The 22,518-nt window shown below is 39.6% G+C and overlaps 1 protein-coding gene across 4 annotated transcripts in view; it reads left to right on the plus strand.

The window, feature by feature from the left end:
• The window catches only part of C6 (complement component 6), a 76,979-nt gene that overhangs the window by 29,856 nt on the left and 24,605 nt on the right, over nucleotides 1-22,518 (plus strand). For all 4 annotated transcript variants that reach the window (XM_006519959.3, XM_006519958.1, XM_006519957.3 and 1 more), the window contains exons 7-8: nucleotides 2,879-3,079; nucleotides 6,420-6,660. In XM_006519959.3, coding sequence (XP_006520022.1) covers nucleotides 2,879-3,079; nucleotides 6,420-6,660 — 442 coding nt within the window. The remainder of the gene's footprint in view (nucleotides 1-2,878; nucleotides 3,080-6,419; nucleotides 6,661-22,518) is intronic.

Below are 22,518 nucleotides of genomic sequence, written 5' to 3' on the forward strand. Positions count from 1 at the left end.
GCTTGCTTTCAAAAATACAATTTTCACAAACAACCACACCCCCCAGTACTCTCAGCAGGAATCTACTTCACACAGTTTACAGAACAGCATTCCCATGATCCTTCATTCCATCTCTGACTGCTTGAGTTCTCTACATTTATTTTTATAATGAGTGTTGGTTTACCTTCTAAATGCCCTTCCCAAAATACAAATGTGATTGATATTAAACATTTTATTCATACACTTGGTATTTATTAATAATGTATAATTAAAATAGTGCTTTTATCAAGGAATATGAATTTGTAAGAAAAATGTTTACTAGACCTCATTCCAATTTCCCTGTCTAATATAATTTTTTGTCACTGGTCACTTATAAATCTGTCTCCTTCCCAGCTAACACATTTGGCAAGAATCTTCTCTAAGCTTCTGTTCAGGACATCTAACCACCACCCCCCTCTTGCCTGCCAACATCTGACATCTGCCTTCAATAAATTATTTTTATTATCTACTTGTTTATTCATGCTTCTGTGTGTGTGTGTGTGTGTGTGTGTGTGTGTGTGTGTGTGTGTGTGTGTGTGTGTAAGAAGAAGACAATGTACACACCACAAGTTGTGATAGAGGACAACTTTCATAATTCCACCTTGTGGGTCTTCGGACTTAAATCCTGTTTTAATCAGTGTCCTGTTGCTGTGAAGAGACTCCATGACTAGGGCAACTCATAAAGAAAGGCATTTAATGTGAGCGGACTCACAGTTCAGAGGTTTAGAACATTGCCATCATGGTGGGAAGCATGGGGGCATCTAGGCAGACATGGTACCTGACAGGGAGCTGAGACTTCTACATCTGTATCAGCAGGCAGCAGGAAGAGACAGACACCCGGCCTGTGTTGAACATTTGAATACCCAAAGCCCAGCCCAGCCCAGCCCAGCCCATGACACATTTCATCCAGCAAAGCACACCTATTCCCATATGGCCACACTTCCCAATCCCTGTCAAGTAAGGCCACTCTCTAATAACCAAGCATTCAAATATATAAGCCTTTGGGGCTCATTCTAATTCAAACCTCCACAAACCTATTAAGCCATCTTGCTGGCCCCTAATATCTTATTCTTTAAACTCATACAGAGTAAAAAAAAAAAAAAAATACAGTCTAGGCTTCTTTTTTAAGAACCTGTGAATAAATCTACACAGCTATGTTTATATGCATATATTCTCTAATAGCATGGCCTTACTATTTTGTAACTGACTAAGAGGTTCATTATGCGAGCATTTTAGTTGCTAACCATTGCATTCTGTGGTTTCTGAAAGCAACACTGAGATGTTGGTTATATCACCATCATTGAACAGTCATTTTTTTGCAGCAGGGTTAGGTTTCTCTCTTTTCTAGGTTAATTTTGAAAGTTGTTTAACACAACATATGATTTGTCTTTCAATGGATGAGTGGTTTGGGTTTTTTGTTTGTTTGTTTGTATTTTTGTTTTTTCTATTGCTGACCAGACCAAATAGATCTCATCCATTCTGAGTGATTTTAATCAATATTGTCCTTACTGTTGTGACAATAGCAGAGGCTTAAGGTCCTGAGACATGACCCAGTTTTACTCTTTGCTCAAGTGGGTTTCAAAGCTGTCCTGCATCTCAGAGGCATAACCAATAGATGATTTTTAAAAGAGAGAGAGAGAGAGAGAGAGAGTCCAGCTAGGGTCATACCCCATCCTCTTTTGTCTCAGTAGTAGATCTCTGAAATATAACTTAAATCAAATCTCAATACATTAAAGTCATTAGCAGTCTTAAAAATTGACTTTATCACTGGCAATATCATAAAGAAATGTTTTACTTTGTATAATTAAGAGCACTAGCTGCTCCTGTAGGGAAGTTAAATTTGTTTCCCAGTGACACTTGATAGCTTGTAGCAGAATTTTTCCCCACTTAATTTAAATATTAATACAACAAGAGGCCTGTGATTGGACAGTGGAAAAGGAAGACTGAGAATTTTAGAGCTGAGGAGAGACAGATAGAGGAGAAAAAGAGAAGGAGAGAAAGAGATAAGATGGAACCTATCAGAGAGGAAGAGGAGGCAGAACCACACAGGCCTGGGAGCCATAAGTATGGGGAATTTCTTAGATAGATGATTAAATAATAAGTGGGGTGGGTTTCCCCATCTAGCTGTGTAGCTTGTGTTTATTTCAATTGAGTTTTTTTGTTCATTGTGTGGGCGTTTTGTGGGTTGAGAATTTACTGATATAAATCTGACTGATAAATTACAAGCCTCTAGAGTTTTGATTTTACCGGGTTACTGAGATTTGTGACCACTGACCACAGGGGGTAGATGGCTGGGAATGTGAGCAGGATCCACAGCAAGAGAACTGCCAGATGGGCGTTGGCTGCAACAGGTTAGTTATGGATGCGGCAAGACCGCTGGGGCAAGAGGGTAGCCAGTGCTAGCACGGGATGGTGCATTATTTAATATTTCCCACAACAATAGCTCATGACTTGTTTCTGCAGGCATCAGGCACACAAGCCGTGTGCAGACATACACACAAACAAAATGCTTATACATATAACATTATGAGGGTAGCCCTCGCTGCTTATTATCTTTCAAGTCTCTGGTTTTGTGTTCTCTCCTTAGTTGAGATTCTTGAAATATAGTCTCTCTGGCTCTATGTTGATCTGTTATCCCATGAGTACTGCATCCACCACACTGTATTCTCCCCCTAACTAAACTACTAAGTCTCTGAGTGTAAAGATTAACAGATTCTCTTGCTCTCCAGTGATATGAGATGGGTAAGGACTACTTGTTGACTGCTGAATGGATGAATGATCATTGTGCAAGACGACAGCAAGTAGCTCTGCTGTGTATTCCCCAAGTTATGTCTTATTTCTTACGCACTTTTTTGGTCAGGTACAAACTATAGAAGATGACTTGAAAACAGAATTCTACAAGAATTTAATCTCTTTTGAAAAAAATAAAAATGAAGACAGTCTTTCAGTGGATGAAAGGACAAAATTTTTCCCTATACCAATTTTCCATTTCTCAGAGAAAAATGAACATTCCCATTATAGCTCTGCCTTCAACAAAGTCATTAAAGCTTCCCACAAGAAGGTAAGGAAATAGGTGATGATTCACTCTTTCTTCAAAATGAATAACTAACAAAGCAATCAAGCAACAAGAAGCAGAACATTTCTGTATCAGTAGGATTTCTAAAAGATGCTCAAATAGACTCTTTTCATAATTCTCAATGTAGTATTAAAGATGTGCTGCATGGAGTTGTTCTTGTCTTATTTTCAGTTTTCTCTCCCAGGTTGTGGTCAATATGGATTGTTTTCAATAAATTTTAAGGCTTGTTTTTTATTTTCATTTACTGTGTATATCTGTGTGAATAAGTATATGCCACGTGAGTGCATACCCACAGACCCAGAAGAAGGTGTGAGATCCCTTCAAACTGGAATTACAAATAATTGTGAGCTGCTAGATGTGGGTGCAGGGACCAAGCCCAGGTCCTCTAGAAGAATAATCAAGTAACTTAACTGATGATTGGTCTCTCAAGCCCCAAAGAGAGCTATCTTTCTAAGCATTTGGAAGCTATACAAAGTAAAAGGTTTCATTATGATGCTGCCAATGATGGAGATAGTTTTTAGACTGCTTGTGACGTTAATGTATTTTTTTTAATTTTAAAAATCTTTTGAGACTTTTATATATGAGCATTGAAGATTTATATTATTTCTACCTTTTTTTTCTGTCCTAACTCCTTCTTTGCCCCTCCATTCTCTCTGAAATTTAATACCTTTTCTTCATTATTTAGTATTGTTATATATATACACACACACACATATTTAACTTACTGAGTCCATTTAGTACATTTGCTCACATACACATGTGTTTAGAGCTGACACCTTGAGATTTTGTAATCTATTGGGTGATTCGTTACCTCCTCAGCAGCCATTGATTGCCTGGACATCTTTGCCCAGGGTTAGGATCTTGTGAAATTTATCCCCTTCACTTTGGCATGTTTACTGATGTACCTAGCCATTATGCAGATCTTGTTTAGGTAACCATATTGTTGAGACTTCGTGGGTTGAAATTTCCCCATCATGTTTAAAGAAACTTTTTTTAAAAAAAATGCATTTAGTGTGTGTGTCCTTGTGTGCGAATGTACACACCCTACAATATGTCTATGGAAGTCAGAGCATCACTTGTTAGATTTGATTCTCTATTTCTATTATATGAGTCCCGGGGTTCACCCTCAGGTTGTCAGGCTTGCCTTAACTAACTGAACATGTTTCTTACACAGGACATATAATAACTTTGTCTTTTTATGCGATCTGTTTCAGACTTTCTCTAGACATAGATTATCTTGGGATCTGGTCTTTGATAAAATCCCCAGATCATGGCTATACATAATTGTCTAAAAGTATAGAATAGACAGGGAAGGAGATGAAGATGCTGAGAACGTGTAGGTTACATGCAAGTAGTGAGCTGACTTTGAGACAAATCTCACAGAGTAATATATAAATGTTTTAAACATACTAGAGAGCACACATACAAACTCTTTTCTATGGATAAAGAGCTAATTTTTATCTTAATAGCCTTTCCCAAAGTCAAAACATTTGGGGCTATTAAGAGATTAAAGTATATGAAAGTCCTACTTTTCAACCATTCTGCCTTAGAATTGTCACTCTTGTATAGCTCAGGACAGTATCAAGATGGATGTAGAAGATAGGATCCATTTGAATAGAGGATTCCTTATTCTGGCCCATCTATGGAGAAAATGCTACTGTGACCTTTCTTAGTCTGCAGATACTGAGACACACCAAAGACTTGGGAATTGGTGCAGGCCATTCAGCTTAGCCTAATATGTGTTGTTTTCTTTTGTTAGTCTCAGATCTGAATAAACATTCATTGGGCAGAGAATCTCTTCAGAGCAGAATAATAATCCTGTGAGGCTTGGTGGTTACCTCATTTATGTTACAAATCCAAAACCGTAAAATACAATTCAAGCACAGCACAGCACAGCAAGATCTCACAAATTGATGAAATGTGTGAATGTTGCTTAAGACCCTGGTATAATGTAACTTCTTGGTCCAAAATTGCCAGTTCCAGCCATTGTACAGTAGTAACGTATCAAGCCCGGGCTTCTGCTATGTTGAGCTATCAAAGTCGCATGTGTGTTTCCAATGATTTCGTCTGTTGGAAAAGCTATAAATATTGAACCTCCAAAAGCTTACAATAAGGGTACATGTTTCTTAATAAAAGCACAGAGATACTCCAAATTTGAAGGCTGTTTGATAAAAATTCAAGTGTTAAATTTCAGAAGTAGAATTCACAAGCATCCAAAGAAACATAAACTTCTCAAAGCAACAAACTTTCTCTGTTTTGTTCGCTTCTATAACAAGTGCATCTGACACAGCTGAATAAATTTAAATTGAAGACCAGAACATAGGACAGGAAGAAAGCAGAGCGGGGAAGAGAAGAAATGATGGCTTCTTTCTAACTTTGCAATGTTTTTGGTTTTTGCATTAGCAGTGTTTTGATTTTGTAATTATAACATGCAGGAAAATGGCTGTTTCATAATTAGCAGTTACAATAAAATCCTTCTGCTAAAGCCTGGTAGTTATTCTGGAACCATTGCTTGTATAACACAATTTGTTAGAAGCAGGAGAGCAGATGAAATGCATAACTTGTAAACACAGTATACCTGAGTATGCTCATAAATGCCAGTAGTTATGTGAGAGAATGCACAGGAATGAAATCACAACACAGTATCAATTGTTTGACCTTGAATTAACCTACATAATAAAAGTGAAAAAAAACAAGCGGATGTGTTTGCAAAAAAAAAAAAAAAGCCAAGAATAAAAAAACCTTCACACTTCTGCATATGGGTTTCAGAGTAAGAATATAAAGAATTGGTTTAATTTCATTACTTAGTGATGAAGAATGTAGTGTCCTTTGGCTTTAAGAGTATGAAATGTCACCTCAGTCTGGCAGTAGATAACTAAAGTCTACAGAATTTAATGCTTCTTTGTGGTTAGTTAATATTGCCTTAACGCTTCAGTTGAATCTTTGTGTCATCATTTTTACTCTTGTTTATTTGCATTAGGGCATTGCAAATTAAACCTCACTGGTGGTCCAGCTATGCACTAACAGTCGGAAAGACTAGTGTGTCTGACCACTGATCTCTTCCTTGCTAGAGAATTCATAACAGAGGCGTGCAGTAGACATTATTAAGGTGGTCTCATCTGTTTAGTCCTTTGAACATCGAGGGGAAAAGATACTGGAGTGCAGCCTGAAGACTGCATGTATGGGAACACAAAATAGAGTTGAATTATTTTACATCCTGCAGTAGGAATGGGGCTAATGAGAAGTTAATGATATTTAAAGAACCTCTTAATCTCCATCTCCATTTCATTATTTTCCTTCTTATGCTTTTGCCCTTTTTATTTAGGATTCTAGCTTTATCAGGATCCATAAGCTGATAAAAGTCTTAAACTTCACAATGAAAGCAACAGACCTACAGCTTTCAGATGTCTTCCTGAAAGCCCTTGTCCACCTGCCTTTAGAATACAACTCTGCTGTGTACAGCCGGATATTTGATGACTTCGGGACCCACTACTTCACCTCAGGCTCCCTTGGGGGCAAGTATGACCTTATCTACCAATTCAGCCGCCAGGAGCTACAGAACTCAGGTGTGTGCGCTTCGGTTAATTTGGCCCGATAATAACTGGGAATGCCTCTTTTCTCCTACTCCCTCATTTTTTTTTTTTGACTTTTTATTTTTTTTTTACTTATTTATTTATTTATTTATTTATTATTACGTATTTTCCTCAATTACATTTCCAATGCTATCCCAAAAGTGCCCCATACCCTCCCCCCACTCCCCGACCCACCCATTCCCACTTTTTGGCCCTGGCGTTCCCCTGTATTGGGGCATATAAAGTTTGCGTGTCCAATGGGCCTCTCTTTCCAGTGATCCAGAAGATGTCCCAACCGGTAAGAAGGACACATGCTCCACTATGTTCATAGCAGCCTTATTTATAATAGCCAGAAGCTGGAAAGAACCCAGATGCCCCTCAACAGAGGAATGGATACAAAAAATGTGGTACATTTACAAAATGGAGTACTACTCAGCTATTAAAAAGAATGAATTTATGAAATTCCTAGGCAAATGGTTGGACCTGGAGGGCATCATCCTGAGTGAGGTAACACAATCACAAAAGAACTCAAATGATATGTACTCACTGATAAGTGGATATTAGCCCAGAAACTTAGTATACCCGAGATATAAGAGACAATTTGTAAAACACATGAAACTGAAGAAGAACGAAGACCAAAGTGTGGACACTTTGCCCCTTCTTAGAATTGGAAACAATCACCCATGGAGGGAGTTACAGAGACAAAGTTTGGAGCTGAGACGAAAGGATGGACCATGTAGAGACTGCCATATCCAGGGATCCATCCCATAATTAGCCTCCAAACGATGACATCATTGCATACACTAGCAAGCGTTTGCTGAAAGGACCCTGATATAGCTGTCTCTTGTGAGACTATGCCGGGGCCTAGCAAACACAGAAGTGGATGCTCACAGTCAGCTATTGGATGGATCACAGGGCCCCCAATGGAGGAGCTAGAGAAAGTATCCAAGGAGCTAAAGAGATCTGCAACCCTGTAGGTGCAACAACATTATGAACTAACCAGAACCCCGGAGCTCTTGACTCTACTCTCTCATTCTAATGGCTCTACTCTTACTTCATTTAGATCTTTTGCTGTGACTATTGCCAAAAGTGAGATGAAGAATAATACAAAGCAAACACATCTAAATAAAATAAAAATAGTAAATAAGAAAAAAAAAAGAGGAAAATTATGTTTGATCTCTGTGGTCCAATATCAGTTATGGTCACTAAGAAGGGATATGCTAGCCAATACCAAAACAAGAACAGAGTTCCTTAAATTTTATATAATCTATATATAATATTTTATAGGAAATTACTATAATAATTTACAGCAAATTCATTATCAATTATTCTCTTTTGACGATTTTAAGTACAGACCAGTGGTATAAGATAAAAGAATAATCAGAGATTTGTCAAGAGACTAAGTTAATATAGGCCAAATATTCGTAACTATTAAAACCTGCAAACAAGTTTGAAGTATTTTATTTTAAGAAAGTTTTCAGTGTTATGTCCTAAGGAACAGAGCAAATATTTGAGCTTTTATACAAAACTACAATATATTAAGCATGTTGGTGTCTTGCGTTTCATCTCAAATTTCAAATACTAATTATCGCGATTATTATATGCATAAGATCTTTGGGTTACTTTGCTTTCAGACACTTGTGTGAAATTAGACAATCCCCTTGTGATGGTTTCTCATGTGCCCCTTGAGATAAAACCTGGGAAATAACGGTAACCAGACAACTCCTACATTCACCCAAGTAAGAAAAACATTATTCGTCACCAAGTTTCTGTACAAAAATATATAGACATTCATTTTAAGAGACAGTAGCAGACCAGCACTGGGGTTAGTAGCCATTGGTTCTTACGTCTCATTATAGAAAATTCTGATGTGTAATATGCCCTGCTCTGAGTTCTTCTAAACCATGAGCTCTCTCTTGATCTGCTTCGTAATAAAGGGGATGAAACAAATGGCATTGCAAGTTTTCAGTAAAACAGTTTTAAAACTGATCTGGTATAAAGCTATGGTACAAACAAGGCATCATGACATGCTGTCTATAGTGCCTGTCCACTGTGTTATATGTTAACCATTCTTTCTATTGAATCACGGCTTTCATGATGTATTGGGTGTATTGCATAACTAAAAAATGGCATCAACATTATCACTGTGCACAAATGGTTAGAATAAACCCCATGCCCTTGCCTTGACTTCATCTGGCCTGGAGATGAAATTATTCTGGCCACTGCTACAGTACTATAGGCAGTGGGTTCCAATTTGATGACTGCTCTCATTATGACTTCAGAGCAAAGCCTCTTAATGCTTAGAGACTAGATCTAAGAACACAATTAAGCCAAACTGTGTTTGCTTGCTCTCTTCACCTTTTCATTCCTATGTTGGTCTGGGCCCCCATCAGTACATTGATGAGTCTTGAAACAACTACCCAGTATTTCACAAGTCAAAGGTTTGTAACCAAAATGGAGAAGTTATAGGCTCTGCTTTCCTCCAAAAATATTCTCACCTTCAATCTTTTCCTATATAAACAGAGGTAGAGATTGCCAGTTGTAGACAGAAACAAAAAAGGTTGAGATATGATAGGAAACTAAAAATAAATATAGAATTAATATGTATATATTCATATATATGTATATATAGACATTATATACACCAGATATTATATATATTCACTATGTATAGTATTTACAGCATTCATGTGCATGTAGATATATTCCATATATCTAATAACATTGTGTTCAACATTATTTTATGACATATTTTCTTTATATACATTTAAATTTTCAAATGCTATCCCGAAAGTTCCCTATATGCTCCCCCAGCCTTGCTCCCGTACCCACCCACTCCCGCTTCTTGGCCCTGGCATTACCCTGTACTGGGGCATATAAAGTTTGCAATACCAAGGGGCCTCTCTTCCCAGTGATGGTCGACTAAGCCATCTTCTGCTACACATGCAGCTAGACATACGAGCTCTGAGGGTATGGGTTAGTTCATATTGTTGTTCCACCTACAGGGTTGCAGACCTCTTCAGATCCTTGGGTGCTTTCTCTACCTACTCCATTGGAGGCCCTTGTTCCATCTTATAAGTGACTGTGAGCATCCACTTCTGTATTTGTCAGGCACTGGTATAGCCTCATCAAAATCTTGCTGGCATATGCAATAGTGTCTGGGTTTGGCGGCTGATTATGGGATGGATCCCTGGGTTGGGTAGTCTCTGGATAGTCCATCCTTTAGTTTTAGCTCCAAACTTTGTCTCTTTAACTCCTTTCATGGATATTTTGTTCCCTATTATAAGGAGGAACAAAGTATCAACCCATTGGTCTTCCTTCTTCTTGATTTCTTATATATTGTAAATTGTATTTTGGGTGTTCTATGTTTCTGGGCTAATATCCACTCATCAGTGAGTGCATATCTAATGACTTCTTTTGTGATTGGGTTACCTCAGTAAGGATGATATCCTTCAGATACATCCATTTGTCCAAGAATTTCATAAATCCATTGTTTTTAATAGCTGAGTAGTACTCCATTGTGTAAATGTACCACATTTTCTGTATCCAATCTTCTGTTGAGGGACATCTGGGTTCTTTCCAGCTTCTGGCTATTATAAATAAGGCTGCTATGAGTATACTGGAACATGTGTTCTTATTACCAGTTGGAACTTCTTCTGGGTATATGCCCAGGAGAGGTACTGCTGGAACTTCTGGTAGTATTAGGTCCAATTTTCTGAGGATCCTCTAGACTGACTTCCAGAGTGGTTGTACAAGCCTGCAATCCCACCAACAATGGAGGAGTGTTCCTCTTTCTCCACATCCTCGCCAGCATCTGCTGTCACCTGAATTTTTGATCTTAGCCATTCTGACTGGTGTGAGGTGGTATCTCAAGTTGTTTTGATTTGCATTTCCCTGATGATTAAGGATGTTGAACATGTTTCAGTTGATTCTCAACCATTTGCTATTCCTCAGTTAAAAATTCTTTGTTTAGCTCTGTACCCCATTTTTAATGGGGTTATTTGAATTTCTGGAGTCCAGCTTTTGAGCTCTGTGTATATATTGGATGTTAGTCCCCTATCAGACTTAGGATTTGTAAAAATCCTTTTCCAATCTGTTGGTGGCCTTTTAATCTTATTGACAGTGTCTTTTGCCTTACAGAAGATTTGCAATTTTATGAGGTCCCATTTGTCAATTCTTGATCTTACAGCACAAGCCATTGCTGTTCTGTTTAGAAATTTTTCCCCTATGCCCATATCTTCGAGGCTTTCCCCCACTTTCTCCTCTATTAAGTTCAGTGTGTCTGGTTTTATGTGGAGGTCTTTGATTCACTTAAACTTGAGCTTTGTACAAGGAGATAAGAATGGATCAATTCATATTCTTCTACATGGTAACTGCCAGTTGAGCCAGCACCATTTGTTGAAAATGCTGTCTTTTTTCTACGGGATGGTTTTAGCTCCCTTATCAAAGATCAAGTGACCATAGGTGTGTGGATTCATTTCTGGGTCTTCAATTCTATTCTACTGATCTACCTGTGTGTCACTGAACCAGTACCATGCAGTTTTTTCACAATTGCTCAGTAGTACAGCTTAATGCCAGGCATGGTGATTCCAAGAGAGGTGCTTTTATTGTTGAGAATATTTTTGATATCCTAGGTTTTTTTTTTATTATTCCAGTTAAATTTGCAATTTTCCCTTTCTATCTCAGTTAAGAATTGAGTTGGAATTTTGATGGGGATTGCATTGAATCTATAGATTGCTTTTGACAAGTTAGCCATTTTTACTATATTAATCCTGCCAATCCACGAGCATGGGAGATCTTTCCATCTTCTAAGATCTTCAATTTCTTTCTTCAGAGTCTTGAAGATCTTGTCATACAGATCTTTCATTTCCTTAGTTAGAGTCACACCAAGGTATCTTATATTCTTTGTGACTATTGTGAAGGGTGTTGTTTCCCTAATTTCTTTCTCAGTCCATTTATCCTTTGTATAGAGAAAGGCTACATATTTGTTTGAGTTCATTTTATATCCAGCTACTGCACTGAAACTGTTTATCAGGTTTAGGAGTTCTCTGGTGGAATTTTTGGGGTCACTTATATATACTATCATATCATCTAGAAAAAGTGACATTTTGACTTCTTTCTTACCAATTTGTATACCCTTGATGTGCTTTTGTTGTTGAATTGTTCTGGCTAGAACTTCGAGTGGGCCACCTTGTCTAGTTCCTGATTTTAGTGGGATTGCTTCAAGTTTCTCTCCATTTAGCTTGATGTTGGCTACTGGTTTGCTGTAGATTGCTTTTATTATGATTAGGTATGGGCCTTGGATTCCTGATCTTTCCAAGACTTTTATCAGGAAAGGGTGTTGGATTTTGTAAAATGCTTTCTCAGAATCTAACGAGATGATCATGTGGTTTTTCTCTTTGAATTTGTTTAAATAGTGGATTATGTTCATGGATTTCCATATATTAAACCATCTGTGCATTCCTGGGATGAAGCCTACTTGGTCATGATGGAGAATCGTTTTTTTTTTTTTTTTTTTTTTTTTTTTTTTTATTTTTTTTTCCATTTTTTATTAGGTATTTAGCTCATTTACATTTCCAATGCTATACCAAAAGTCCCCCTTACCCACCCACCCCCACTCCCCTACCCACCCACTCCCCCCCTTTGGCCCTGGCGTTCCCCTGTACCGGGGCACACAAAGTCTGCGTGTCCAATGGGCCTCTCTTTCCAGTGATGGCCGACTAGGCCATCTTTTGATACATATGCAGCTAGAGTCAAGAGCTCAGGGGTACTGGTTAGTTCATAATGTTGTTCCACCTATAGGGTTGAAGATCCCTTTAGCTCCTTGGGTACTTTCTCTAGCTCCTCCATTGGGAGCCCTGTGATCCATCCATTAGCTGACTGTGAGCATCCACTTCTGTGTTTGCTAGGCCCCGGCATAGTCTCACAAGAGACAGCTACATCTGGGTCCTTTCGATAAAATCTTGCTAGTATATGCAATGGTGTCAGCGTTTGGATGCTGATTATGGGGTGGATCCCTGGATATGGCAGTCTCTACATGGTCCATCCTTTCATCTCAGCTCCAAACTTTGTTTCTGTAACTCCTTCCATGGGTGTTTTGTTCCCACTTCTAAGGAGGGGCATAGTGTCCACACTTCAGTCTTCATTTTTCTTGAGTTTCATGTGTTTAGGAAATTGTATCTTATATCGTGGGTATCCTAGGTTTTGGACTAGTATCCACTTATCAGTGAGTACATATTGTGTGAGTTCCTTTGTGATTGTGTTACCTCACTCAGGATGATGCTCTCCAGGTCCATCCATTTGGCTAGGAATTTCATAAATTCATTCTTTTTAATAGCTGAGTAGTACTCCATTGTGTAGATGTACCACATTTTCTGTATCCATTCCTCTGTTGAGGGGCATCTGGGTTCTTTCCAGTTTCTGGCTATTATAAATAAGGCTGCTATGAACATAGTGGAGCATGTGTCCTTCTTACCAGTTGGGGCTTCTTCTGGATATATGCCCAGGAGAGGTATTGCTGGATCCTCCGGTAGTACTATGTCCAATTTTCTGAGGAACCGCCAGACTGATTTCCAGAGTGGTTGTACAAGCCTGCAATCCCACCAACAATGGAGGAGTGTTCCTCTTTCTCCACATCCTCGCCAGCATCTGCTGTCACCTGAATTTTTGATCTTAGCCATTCTCACTGGTGTGAGGTGGAATCTCAGGGTTGTTTTGATTTGCATTTCCCTGATGATTAAGGATGTTGAACATTTTTTCAGGTGCTTCTCTGCCATTCGGTATTCCTCAGGTGAGAATTCTTTGTTCAGTTCTGAGCCCCATTTTTTAAGGGGGTTATTTGATTTTCTGAGGTCCACCTTCTTGAGTTCTTTATATATGTTGGATATTAGTCCCCTATCTGATTTAGGATAGGTAAAGATCCTTTCCCAGTCTGTTGGTGGTCTTTTTGTCTTATAGACAGTGTCTTTTGCCTTGCAGAAACTTTGGAGTTTCATTAGGTCCCATTTGTCAATTCTCGATCTTACAGCACAAGCCATTGCTGTTCTGTTCAGGAATTTTTCCCCTGTGCCCATATCTTCAAGGCTTTTCCCCACTTTCTCCTCTATAAGTTTCAGTGTCTCTGGTTTTATGTGAAGTTCCTTGATCCACTTAGATTTGACCTTAGTACAAGGAGATAAGTATGGATCGATTCGCATTCTTCTACATGATAACAACCAGTTGTGCCAGCACCAATTGTTGAAAATGCTGTCTTTCTTCCACTGGATGGTTTTGGCTCCCTTGTCGAAGATCAAGTGACCATAGGTGTGTGGGTTCATTTCTGGGTCTTCAATTCTATTCCATTGGTCCACTTGTCTGTCTCTATACCAGTACCATGCAGTTTTTATCACAATTGCTCTGTAGTAAAGCTTTAGGTCAGGCATGGTGATTCCACCAGAGGTTCTTTTATCCTTGAGAAGAGTTTTTGCTATCCTCGGTTTTTTGTTATTCCAGATGAATTTGCAAATTGCTCCTTCTAATTCGTTGAAGAATTGAGTTGGAATTTTAATGGGGATTGCATTGAATCTGTAGATTGCTTTTGGCAAGATAGCCATTTTTACAATGTTGGTCCTGCCAATCCATGAGCATGGGAGATCTTTCCATCTTCTGAGATCTTCTTTAATTTCTTTCTTCAGGGACTTGAAGTTTTTATCATACAGATCTTTCACTTCCTTCGTTAGAGTCACGCCGAGATATTTTATATTATTTGTGGCTATTGAGAAGGGTGTTGTTTCCCTAATTTCTTTCTCAGCCTGTTTATTCTTTGTGTAGAGAAAGGCCATTGACTTGTTTGAGTTAATTTTATATCCAGCTACTTCACCGAAGCTGTTTATCAGGTTTAGGAGTTCTCTGTTGGAATTTTTAGGGTCACTTATATATACTATCATATCATCTGCAAAAAGTGATATTTTGACTTCCTCTTTTCCAATTTGTATCCCCTTGATCTCCTTTTGTTGTCGAATTGCTCTGGCTAATACTTCAAGTACTATGTTGAAAAGGTAGGGAGAAAGTGGGCAGCCTTGTCTAGTCCCTGATTTTAGTGGGATTGCTTCCAGCTTCTCTCCATTTACTTTGATGTTGGCTACTGGTTTGCTGTAGATTGCTTTTATCATGTTTAGGTATTGGCCTTGAATTCCTGATCTTTCCAGAACTTTTATCATGAATGGGTGTTGGATCTTGTCAAATGCTTTTTCTGCATCTAACGAGATGATCATGTGGTTTTTGTCTTTGAGTTTGTTTATATAATGGATTACATTGATGGATTTTCGTATATTAAACCATCCCTGCATCCCTGGAATAAAACCTACTTGGTCAGGATGGATGATTGCTTTAATGTGTTCTTGGATTCGGTTAGCGAGAATTTTATTAAGGATTTTTGCATCGATGTTCATAAGAGAAATTGGTCTGAAGTTCTCTATCTTTGTTGGATCTTTCTGTGGTTTAGGTATCAGAGTAATAGTGGCTTCATAAAATGAGTTGGGTAGAATACCTTCTACTTCTATCTTGTGAAAAAGTTTGTGCAGAACTGGAGTTAGATCTTCTTTGAAGGTCTGATAGAACTCTGCACTAAACCCGTCTGGTCCTGGGCTTTTTTTGGCTGGGAGACTATTAATAACTGCTTCTATTTCTTTAGGGGATATGGGACTGTTTAGAAGGTCAACTTGATCCTGATTCAACTTTGGTACCTGGTATCTGTCCAGAAATTTGTCCATTTCGTCCAGGTTTTCCAGTTTTGTTGAGTATAGCCTTTTGTAGAAGGATCTGATGGTGTTTTGGATTTCTTCAGGATCTGTTGTTATGTCTCCCTTTTCATTTCTGATTTTGTTAATTAGGATTTTGTCCCTGTGCCCTTTAGTGAGTCTAGCTAAGGGTTTATCTATCTTGTTGATTTTCTCAAAGAACCAACTCCTCGTTTGGTTAATTCTTTGAATAGTTCTTCTTGTTTCCACTTGGTTGATTTCACCCCTGAGTTTGATTATTTCCTGCCGTCTACTCCTCTTGGGTGAATTTGCTTCCTTTTTTTCTAGAGCTTTTAGATGTGTTGTCAAGCTGCTAGTATGTGCTCTCTCCCGTTTTTTCTTGAAGGCACTCATAGCTATGAGTTTCCCTCTTAGAAATGCTTTCATTGTGTCCCAAAGGTTTGGGTACGTTGTGGCTTCATTTTCATTAAACTCTAAAAAGTCTTTAATTTCTTTCTTTATTCCTTCCTTGACCAAGGTATCATTGAGAAGAGTGTTGTTCAGTTTCCATGTGAATGTTGGCTTTCTGTTATTTATTTTGTTATTGAAGATCAGCCTTAGTGCATGGTGATCTGATAGGATACATGGGGCAATTTCAATATTTTTGAATCTGTTGAGGCCTGATTTGTGACCTATTATGTGGTCAATTTTGGAGAAGGTACCATGAGGTGCTGAGAAGAAGGTATATCCTTTTGTTTTAGGGTAAAATGTTCTGTAGATATCTGTCAGATCCATTTGTTTCATCACTTCTGTTAGTTTCAGTGTGTCCCTGTTTAGTTTCTGTTTCCATGATCTGTCCATTGGTGAAAGTGGTGTGTTGAAGTCTCCCACTATTATTGTGTGAGGCGCAATGTGTGCTTTGAGCTTTACTAAAGTTTCTTTAGTGAATGTGGCTGCTCTTGTATTTGGAGCATAGATATTCAGAATTGAGAGTTCCTCTTGGAGGATTTTACCTTTGATGAGAATGAAGTGTCCCTCCTTGTCTTTTTTGATGACTTTGGGTTGGAAGTCAATCTTATCAGATATTAGGATGGCTACTCCTGCTTGTTTCTTCATACCATTTGCTTGGAAAATTGTTTTCCAGCCTTTCATTCTGAGGTAGTGTCTATCTTTTTCTCTGAGATGAGTTTCCTGTAAGCAGCAAAATGTTGGGTCTTGTTTGTGTAGCCAGTTTGTTAGTCTATGTCTTTTTATTGGCGAGTTGAGACCATTGATGTTAAGAGATATTAAGGAAAAGTAATTGTTGCTTCCTGTTATTTTAGTTGTTAAAGGTGGCATTCTGTTCTTGTGGCTGTCTTCTTTTAGGTTTGTTGAGGGATTACCTTCTTGTTTTTTCTAGGGCGTTGTTCCCGTTCTTGTATTGGTTTTTTTCTGTTATTATCCTTTGAAGGGCTGGATTCGTGGAGAGATAATGCGTGAATTTGGTTTTGTCGTGGAATACTTTGGTTTCTCCCTCTATGATAATTGAGAGTTTGGCTGGGTATAGTAGCCTGGGCTGCAGTTTGTGTTCTCTTAGTGTCTGTATAACATCTGTCCAGGCTCTTCTGGCTTTCATAGTCTCTGGTGAAAAATCTGGTGTAATTCTGATAGGCTTGCCTTTATATGTTACTTGACCTTTTTCCCTTACTGCTTTTAGTATTCTATCTTTATTTAGTGCATTTGATGTTCTGATTATTATGTGTCGGGAGGAATTTCTTTTCTGGTCCAGTCTATTTGGAGTTCTGTAGGCTTCTTGTATGTTCATATGCATCTCATTCTTTAGATTTGGGAAGTTTTCTTCAATAATTTTGTTGAAGATGTTTGCTGGACCTTTGAGTTGAAAATCTTCATTCTCATCCACTCCTATTATCCGTACGTTTGGTCTTCTTATTGTGTCCTGGATTTCCTGGATATTTTGAGTTAGGATCTTTTTGCATTTTCCATTTTCTTTGATTGTTGTGCCGATGTTCTCTATGGAATCTTCTGCACCTGAGATTCTCTCTTCCATCTCTTGTATTCTGTTGCTGATGCTCAAATCTATGGTTCCAGATTTCTTTCCTAGGGTTTCTATCTCTAGTGTTGCCTCGCTTTGAGTTTTCTTTATTGTGTCTACTTCCCTTTTTAGGTCTAGTATGGTTTTGTTCATTTCCATCACCTGTTTGTATGTTTTTTCCTCTTTTTCTGTAAGGACTTCTACCTGTTTGATTGTGTTTTCCTGTTTTTCTTTAAGGACTTGTAACTCTTTAGCAGTGTTCTCCTGTATTTCTTTAAGTGATTTATTAAAGTCCTTCTTGATGTCCTCTACCATCATCATGAGATATGCTTTTAAATCTAGGTCTAGGTTCTCAGGTGTGTTGGGGTTCCCTGGACTGGGCGAAGTGGGTGTGCTGGGTTCTGGTGATGGTGAGTGGTCTTGGTTCCTGTTAGTCAGATTCCTCCGTTTACCTTTCGCCATCTGGTAATCTCTGGAGTTAGTAGTTATAGTTGACTCTGTTTAGAGATTGTTCTTCTGGTGATTCTGTTACCGTCTATCAGCAGACCTGGGAGACAGATTCTCTCCTCTGAGTTTCAGTGCTCAGAGCACTCTCTGCTGGCAAGCTCTCTTACAGGGAAGGTGCGCAGATATCTTGTATTTGGACCTCCTCCTGGCCGAAGAAGAAGGCCCAAAACAGGACCTTTCTCAGACACTGTGTTGCTTTGGCAGTTCCCAGGTGGTACAGACTCTCACCTAAGCAGACTAAATTCCTAAGTTCCTTGGAGTCCCGGGACCAAGATGGCGACCGCTGCTGCTGTGGCTTAGGTCGCCTCCCCAGCCGGGCGGGCACCTGTCCTCTGGTCCGGAAGGTGGCCGGCTGTCCCCGGCCCACACAGGGTGCTGCCTCAGCGCCTCTGTGCTTCTGCCTGTTCCAGAAGCTGTCAGGTTCTCTGGCGCACCCTCTCACCTGTTCAGACTAATTTCCTAAGTTCGGTGGGTCCCGGACCAAGATGGCGACCGCTGCTGCTGTGGCTTAGGCCGCCTCCCCAGCCGGGTGGGCACCTGTCCTCTGGTCCGGAAGGTGGCCGGCTGTCCCCGGCCCACGCAGGGTGCTGCCTCAGCGCCTCTGTGCTTCCGCCTGTTCCAGAAGCTGTCAGGTTCTCTGGCGCACCCTCTCACCTGTTCAGACTAATTTCCTAAGTTCGGCGGGTCCCGGACCAAGATGGCGACCGCTGCTGCTGTGGCCTAGGTCGCCTCCCCAGCCGGGCGGGCACCTGTCCTCCGGTCCGGAAGGTGGCCGGCTGTCCCCGGCCCACACAGGGTGCTGCCTCAGCCCCTCTGTGCTTCTGCCTGTTCCAGAGGCTGTCAGGTTCTCTGGCACACCCTCTCACCTGTTCAGACTAATTTCCTAAGTTCGGTGGGTCCCGGACCAAGATGGCGACCGCTGCTGCTGTGGCTTAGGCCGCCTCCCCAGCCGGGCGGGCACCTGTCCTCCGGTCCGGACGGTGGCTGGCTGTCCCCGGCCCACAAAGGGTGCCTCAGTGCCTCTGTGCTTCCGCCTGTTCCAGAAGCTGTCAGGTTCTCTGGCGCACCCTCTCACCTGTTCAGACTAATTTCCTAAGTTCGGTGGGTCCCGGACCAAGATCTGGAGAATCGTTTTGATGTGCTCTTAGATTCTGTTTGCAAAGATTTTATTGAGTATTTTTGCATCGATATTCATAAGGGATATTGGTCTGAAGTTCTTGTTCTTTGTTGATTCTTTGTGTGATTTAGGTATCAGAGTAATTGTGACTTCATATAATGAAATGGGTAGAATACCTTCTGTTTCTATGTTGTGGAATAGTTTGAGAAGAGTTGGAATTAGGTCTTCTTTGAAGGTCTGATAGAACTCTGCACTCAACCCATCTGGTCCTGGGCTTTTTTTGGTTGGGAGACTATTGACGACTGCTACTATTTCTTTAGGGGAAATGGGACTGTTTAGATCGTTAATCTGATCCTGATTTAACTTTGGTACCTGGTATCTGTCTAGAAAGTTGTCCATTTCATCCAGGTTTTCTAGTTTTGTTGAGTATGGCCTTTTGTAGTAGGATCTGATGATGTTTTGAATTTCCTCAGGTTCTGTCTCCTTTTTCATTTTTGATTTTGTTAATTAGGATACTGTCCCTGTGTCCTCTAGTGAGTCTGGCTAAGTGTTTATCTATCTTGTTGATTTTCTCAAAGAACCAGCTCCTCGTTTGGTTAAATCTTTGAATAGTTCTTCTTGTTTCCACTTGCTTGATTTCACCCCTGAGATTGATTATTTCCTGCCATCTACTCCTCTTGGGTGAATTTGCTCCCTTTAGTTCTAGAGCTTCTAGGTATGCTGTCAGTCTGCTAATGTATGCTCTCTCCAGTTTCTTTTTGTAGGCACTCATGGCTATGAGTTTTCCTCTTAGGACTACCATCATTGTGTCACATAAGTTTGGGTATGTTGTGGCTTCATTTTCATTAAACTCTAAAATGTCTTTAATTTCTTTCTTTATTTCATCCTTGACCAAGGAATCACTGAGTAGAGTGTTATTCAGTTTCCACGTGAATGTTGGCTTTCTACTATTTATGTTGTTATTGAAGATCAGCCTTAGTCCATGGTGATCAGATAGGATGCATGGGATAATTTCAATATTTTTGTATCTGTGGAGGCCTGTTTTGTGACCAATTATGGAGACCAATTTTGGAGGATGTGCCATGTGGCGCTGAGGAAGGTATATCCTTTGTTTTAGGATAAAATGTTCTGTAGATATGTATTAAATCCATTTGTTTAATAACTTCAGTTAGTGTCCATGTGTCTCTGTTTAGTTTCTGTTTCCAGTATCTGTCCATTGGTGAGAGTCTGGTGTTGAAGTCTCCCACTATTATAGTGTGAGGTGCAATGTGTGCTTTGCACTTTACTAAAGTTTCTTTAGTGAATGTGACTGCCCTTGTATTTGGAGCATAGATATTCAGAATTGCGAGTTCATCTTGGTAGATTTTTACCTTTGATGAGTATGAAATGCCCCTCCTTATCTTTTTTGATAACTTTCGGTTGGCAGTTAATTTTGTTCAATATTAGAATGGCTACTTCAGCTTGTTTCTTCGGACCATTTGCTTGGAAAATTGTTTTCCGGCCTTTTACTCTGAGGTAGTGTCTGTCCTTTTCCCTGAGATTTGTTTCCTGTAAGAAACAAAATGTTGGGTCCTGTTTGTGTAGCCAGTCTCTTAGTCCATGTCTCTTTATTGGAGAATTGATTCCATTGATGTTAAGAGAAATTGAAGAAAAGTAATTATTGCTTCCTGTTATTTTTGTTGTTAAAGTTGGGATTCTGTTCTTGCGGCTGTCTCCCTTTAGGTTTGTTGAAGGATTACTTTCTTGCTTTTTCTAGGGCATAGTTTCCATCCTTGTATTGTTGTTTTCCCATTATTATCCTTTGAAGGGCTAGATTCATGGAAAGATATTGTGTGAATTTGGTTTTGTCATGGAATACTTTGGTTTTTCCATATAGGGTAATTGAGAGTTTTGCTGGGTATAGTAGCCTGGGCTGGCATTTGGGTTCTCTTAGGGTCTGCATAACATCTGTCCAGGATCTTCTGGCTTTCATAGTCTCTGGTGAGAAGTCTGGTGAAATTCTAATAGGCCTGCCTTTATATGTTACTTGACCTTTTTCCCTTACTGCTTTTAATATTCTATCTTTATTTAGTGCATTTGTTGTTCTGATTATTATGTGTCGGGAGGAATTTCTTTTCTGTTCCCATCTATTTGGAGTTCTGTAGGCTTATTGTATGTTCATGGGCATCTCTTTCTTTAGGTTTGGGAATTTTTCTTCTATAATTTTGTTGAACATATTTCCTGGCCCTTTAATTTGAAAATCTTCATTCTCACCTACTCCTACTTCCGTACTACCCCAATACACCCAAAAATCAAGACTCAGATTTAAAAATCATATATCATGATGCTGGTAGAGGACATCAAGAAGGGCCTTAATAACTCAATTAAAGAAATACAGGAGAACACTGCTAAAGAGGTAGAAGTCCTTAAAGAAATACAGGAAAACACAACCAAACAGGTGATGGAATTGAACAAAATCATCCAAGACCTAAAAAGGGAAATACAAACAATAAAGAAAACCAAACGTGAGACAACTCCGTAGGAGTCTTCTCATTGTTTCCTGGATTTCCTGGATGTTTTGAGTTAGGATCTTTGTGCATTTGTATTTTCTTTGATTGTTGTGCTGATATTATCTATGGAATCTTCTGCACCTGAGATTCTCTCTTCCATCTCTTGTATTCTGTTGCTGATGCTTGCATCTATGGTTCCTGATTTCTTTCCTAGGGTTTCTATCTCCAGAGTTGTTTCTGAAAGAGCCCTCCCAGGTGACACCTATCCTCTGGTGGGAAAGGTTCCCAGATATCTGGAGCCTGAAACAGGGTCTGTCCCAGAAGCTGTGTTACTTCTGCCTGTCCCAGAAGCTATGTCACTTCCGTAATCTGCAATCTCACCTGCGCAGACTAGTCTCTGAGGGATCCAGGAGCCAAGATGGCTCCCTTACCTGCTCCGTCTGAGCCCTCCAGGGCAGACACCTCTCCTCTGGCAGAGAAGGTGCCCAGATGTCTGGAGCCCAAAATGGGGTCTGTCCAAGAAGCTGTGTTGCTTCTGCCTGTCCCAGAAGCTGTGTCACTTCTGCAGTCTGCTTGCTCACCCTTTGCAGTCTGTGAGCTGACCTGCCTCAATATTCTTATAATTTGGATATTTTTCATTAAGAAAAGTTTTGAGCTTCACTAGTATTGCTGTGCAATCTTAATTGTGATTAGAGTGAAACACACTGGGTCAGAACAAATCTTAAATGGATGAAATCCTCCAAAGAACAGCCTCCCCCACTTTTATACCCTCGCTAAATAGACCTTCTTTTCCTTTTGTCCTTACCTATAAATGAGATTAAAAGCAGGCTGTAGACTGAAGGCATCATTAGACTTTCTTTAATAGCAACTATACCTCTTGTCATTGTTCTTTAAAATAGCTTGGATGTTCCATAGTGGTTTCTCTTCCTCAAGAAGAACACAATTAAACCAAATTTTGTTTGCTTGCTCACATGGCTGTTTCATCCCTCT

The sequence above is a fragment of the Mus musculus genome, chromosome 15 (assembly GCF_000001635.26).
Source record: "Mus musculus strain C57BL/6J chromosome 15, GRCm38.p6 C57BL/6J".
Lineage (NCBI taxonomy): Eukaryota > Metazoa > Chordata > Mammalia > Rodentia > Muridae > Mus > Mus musculus.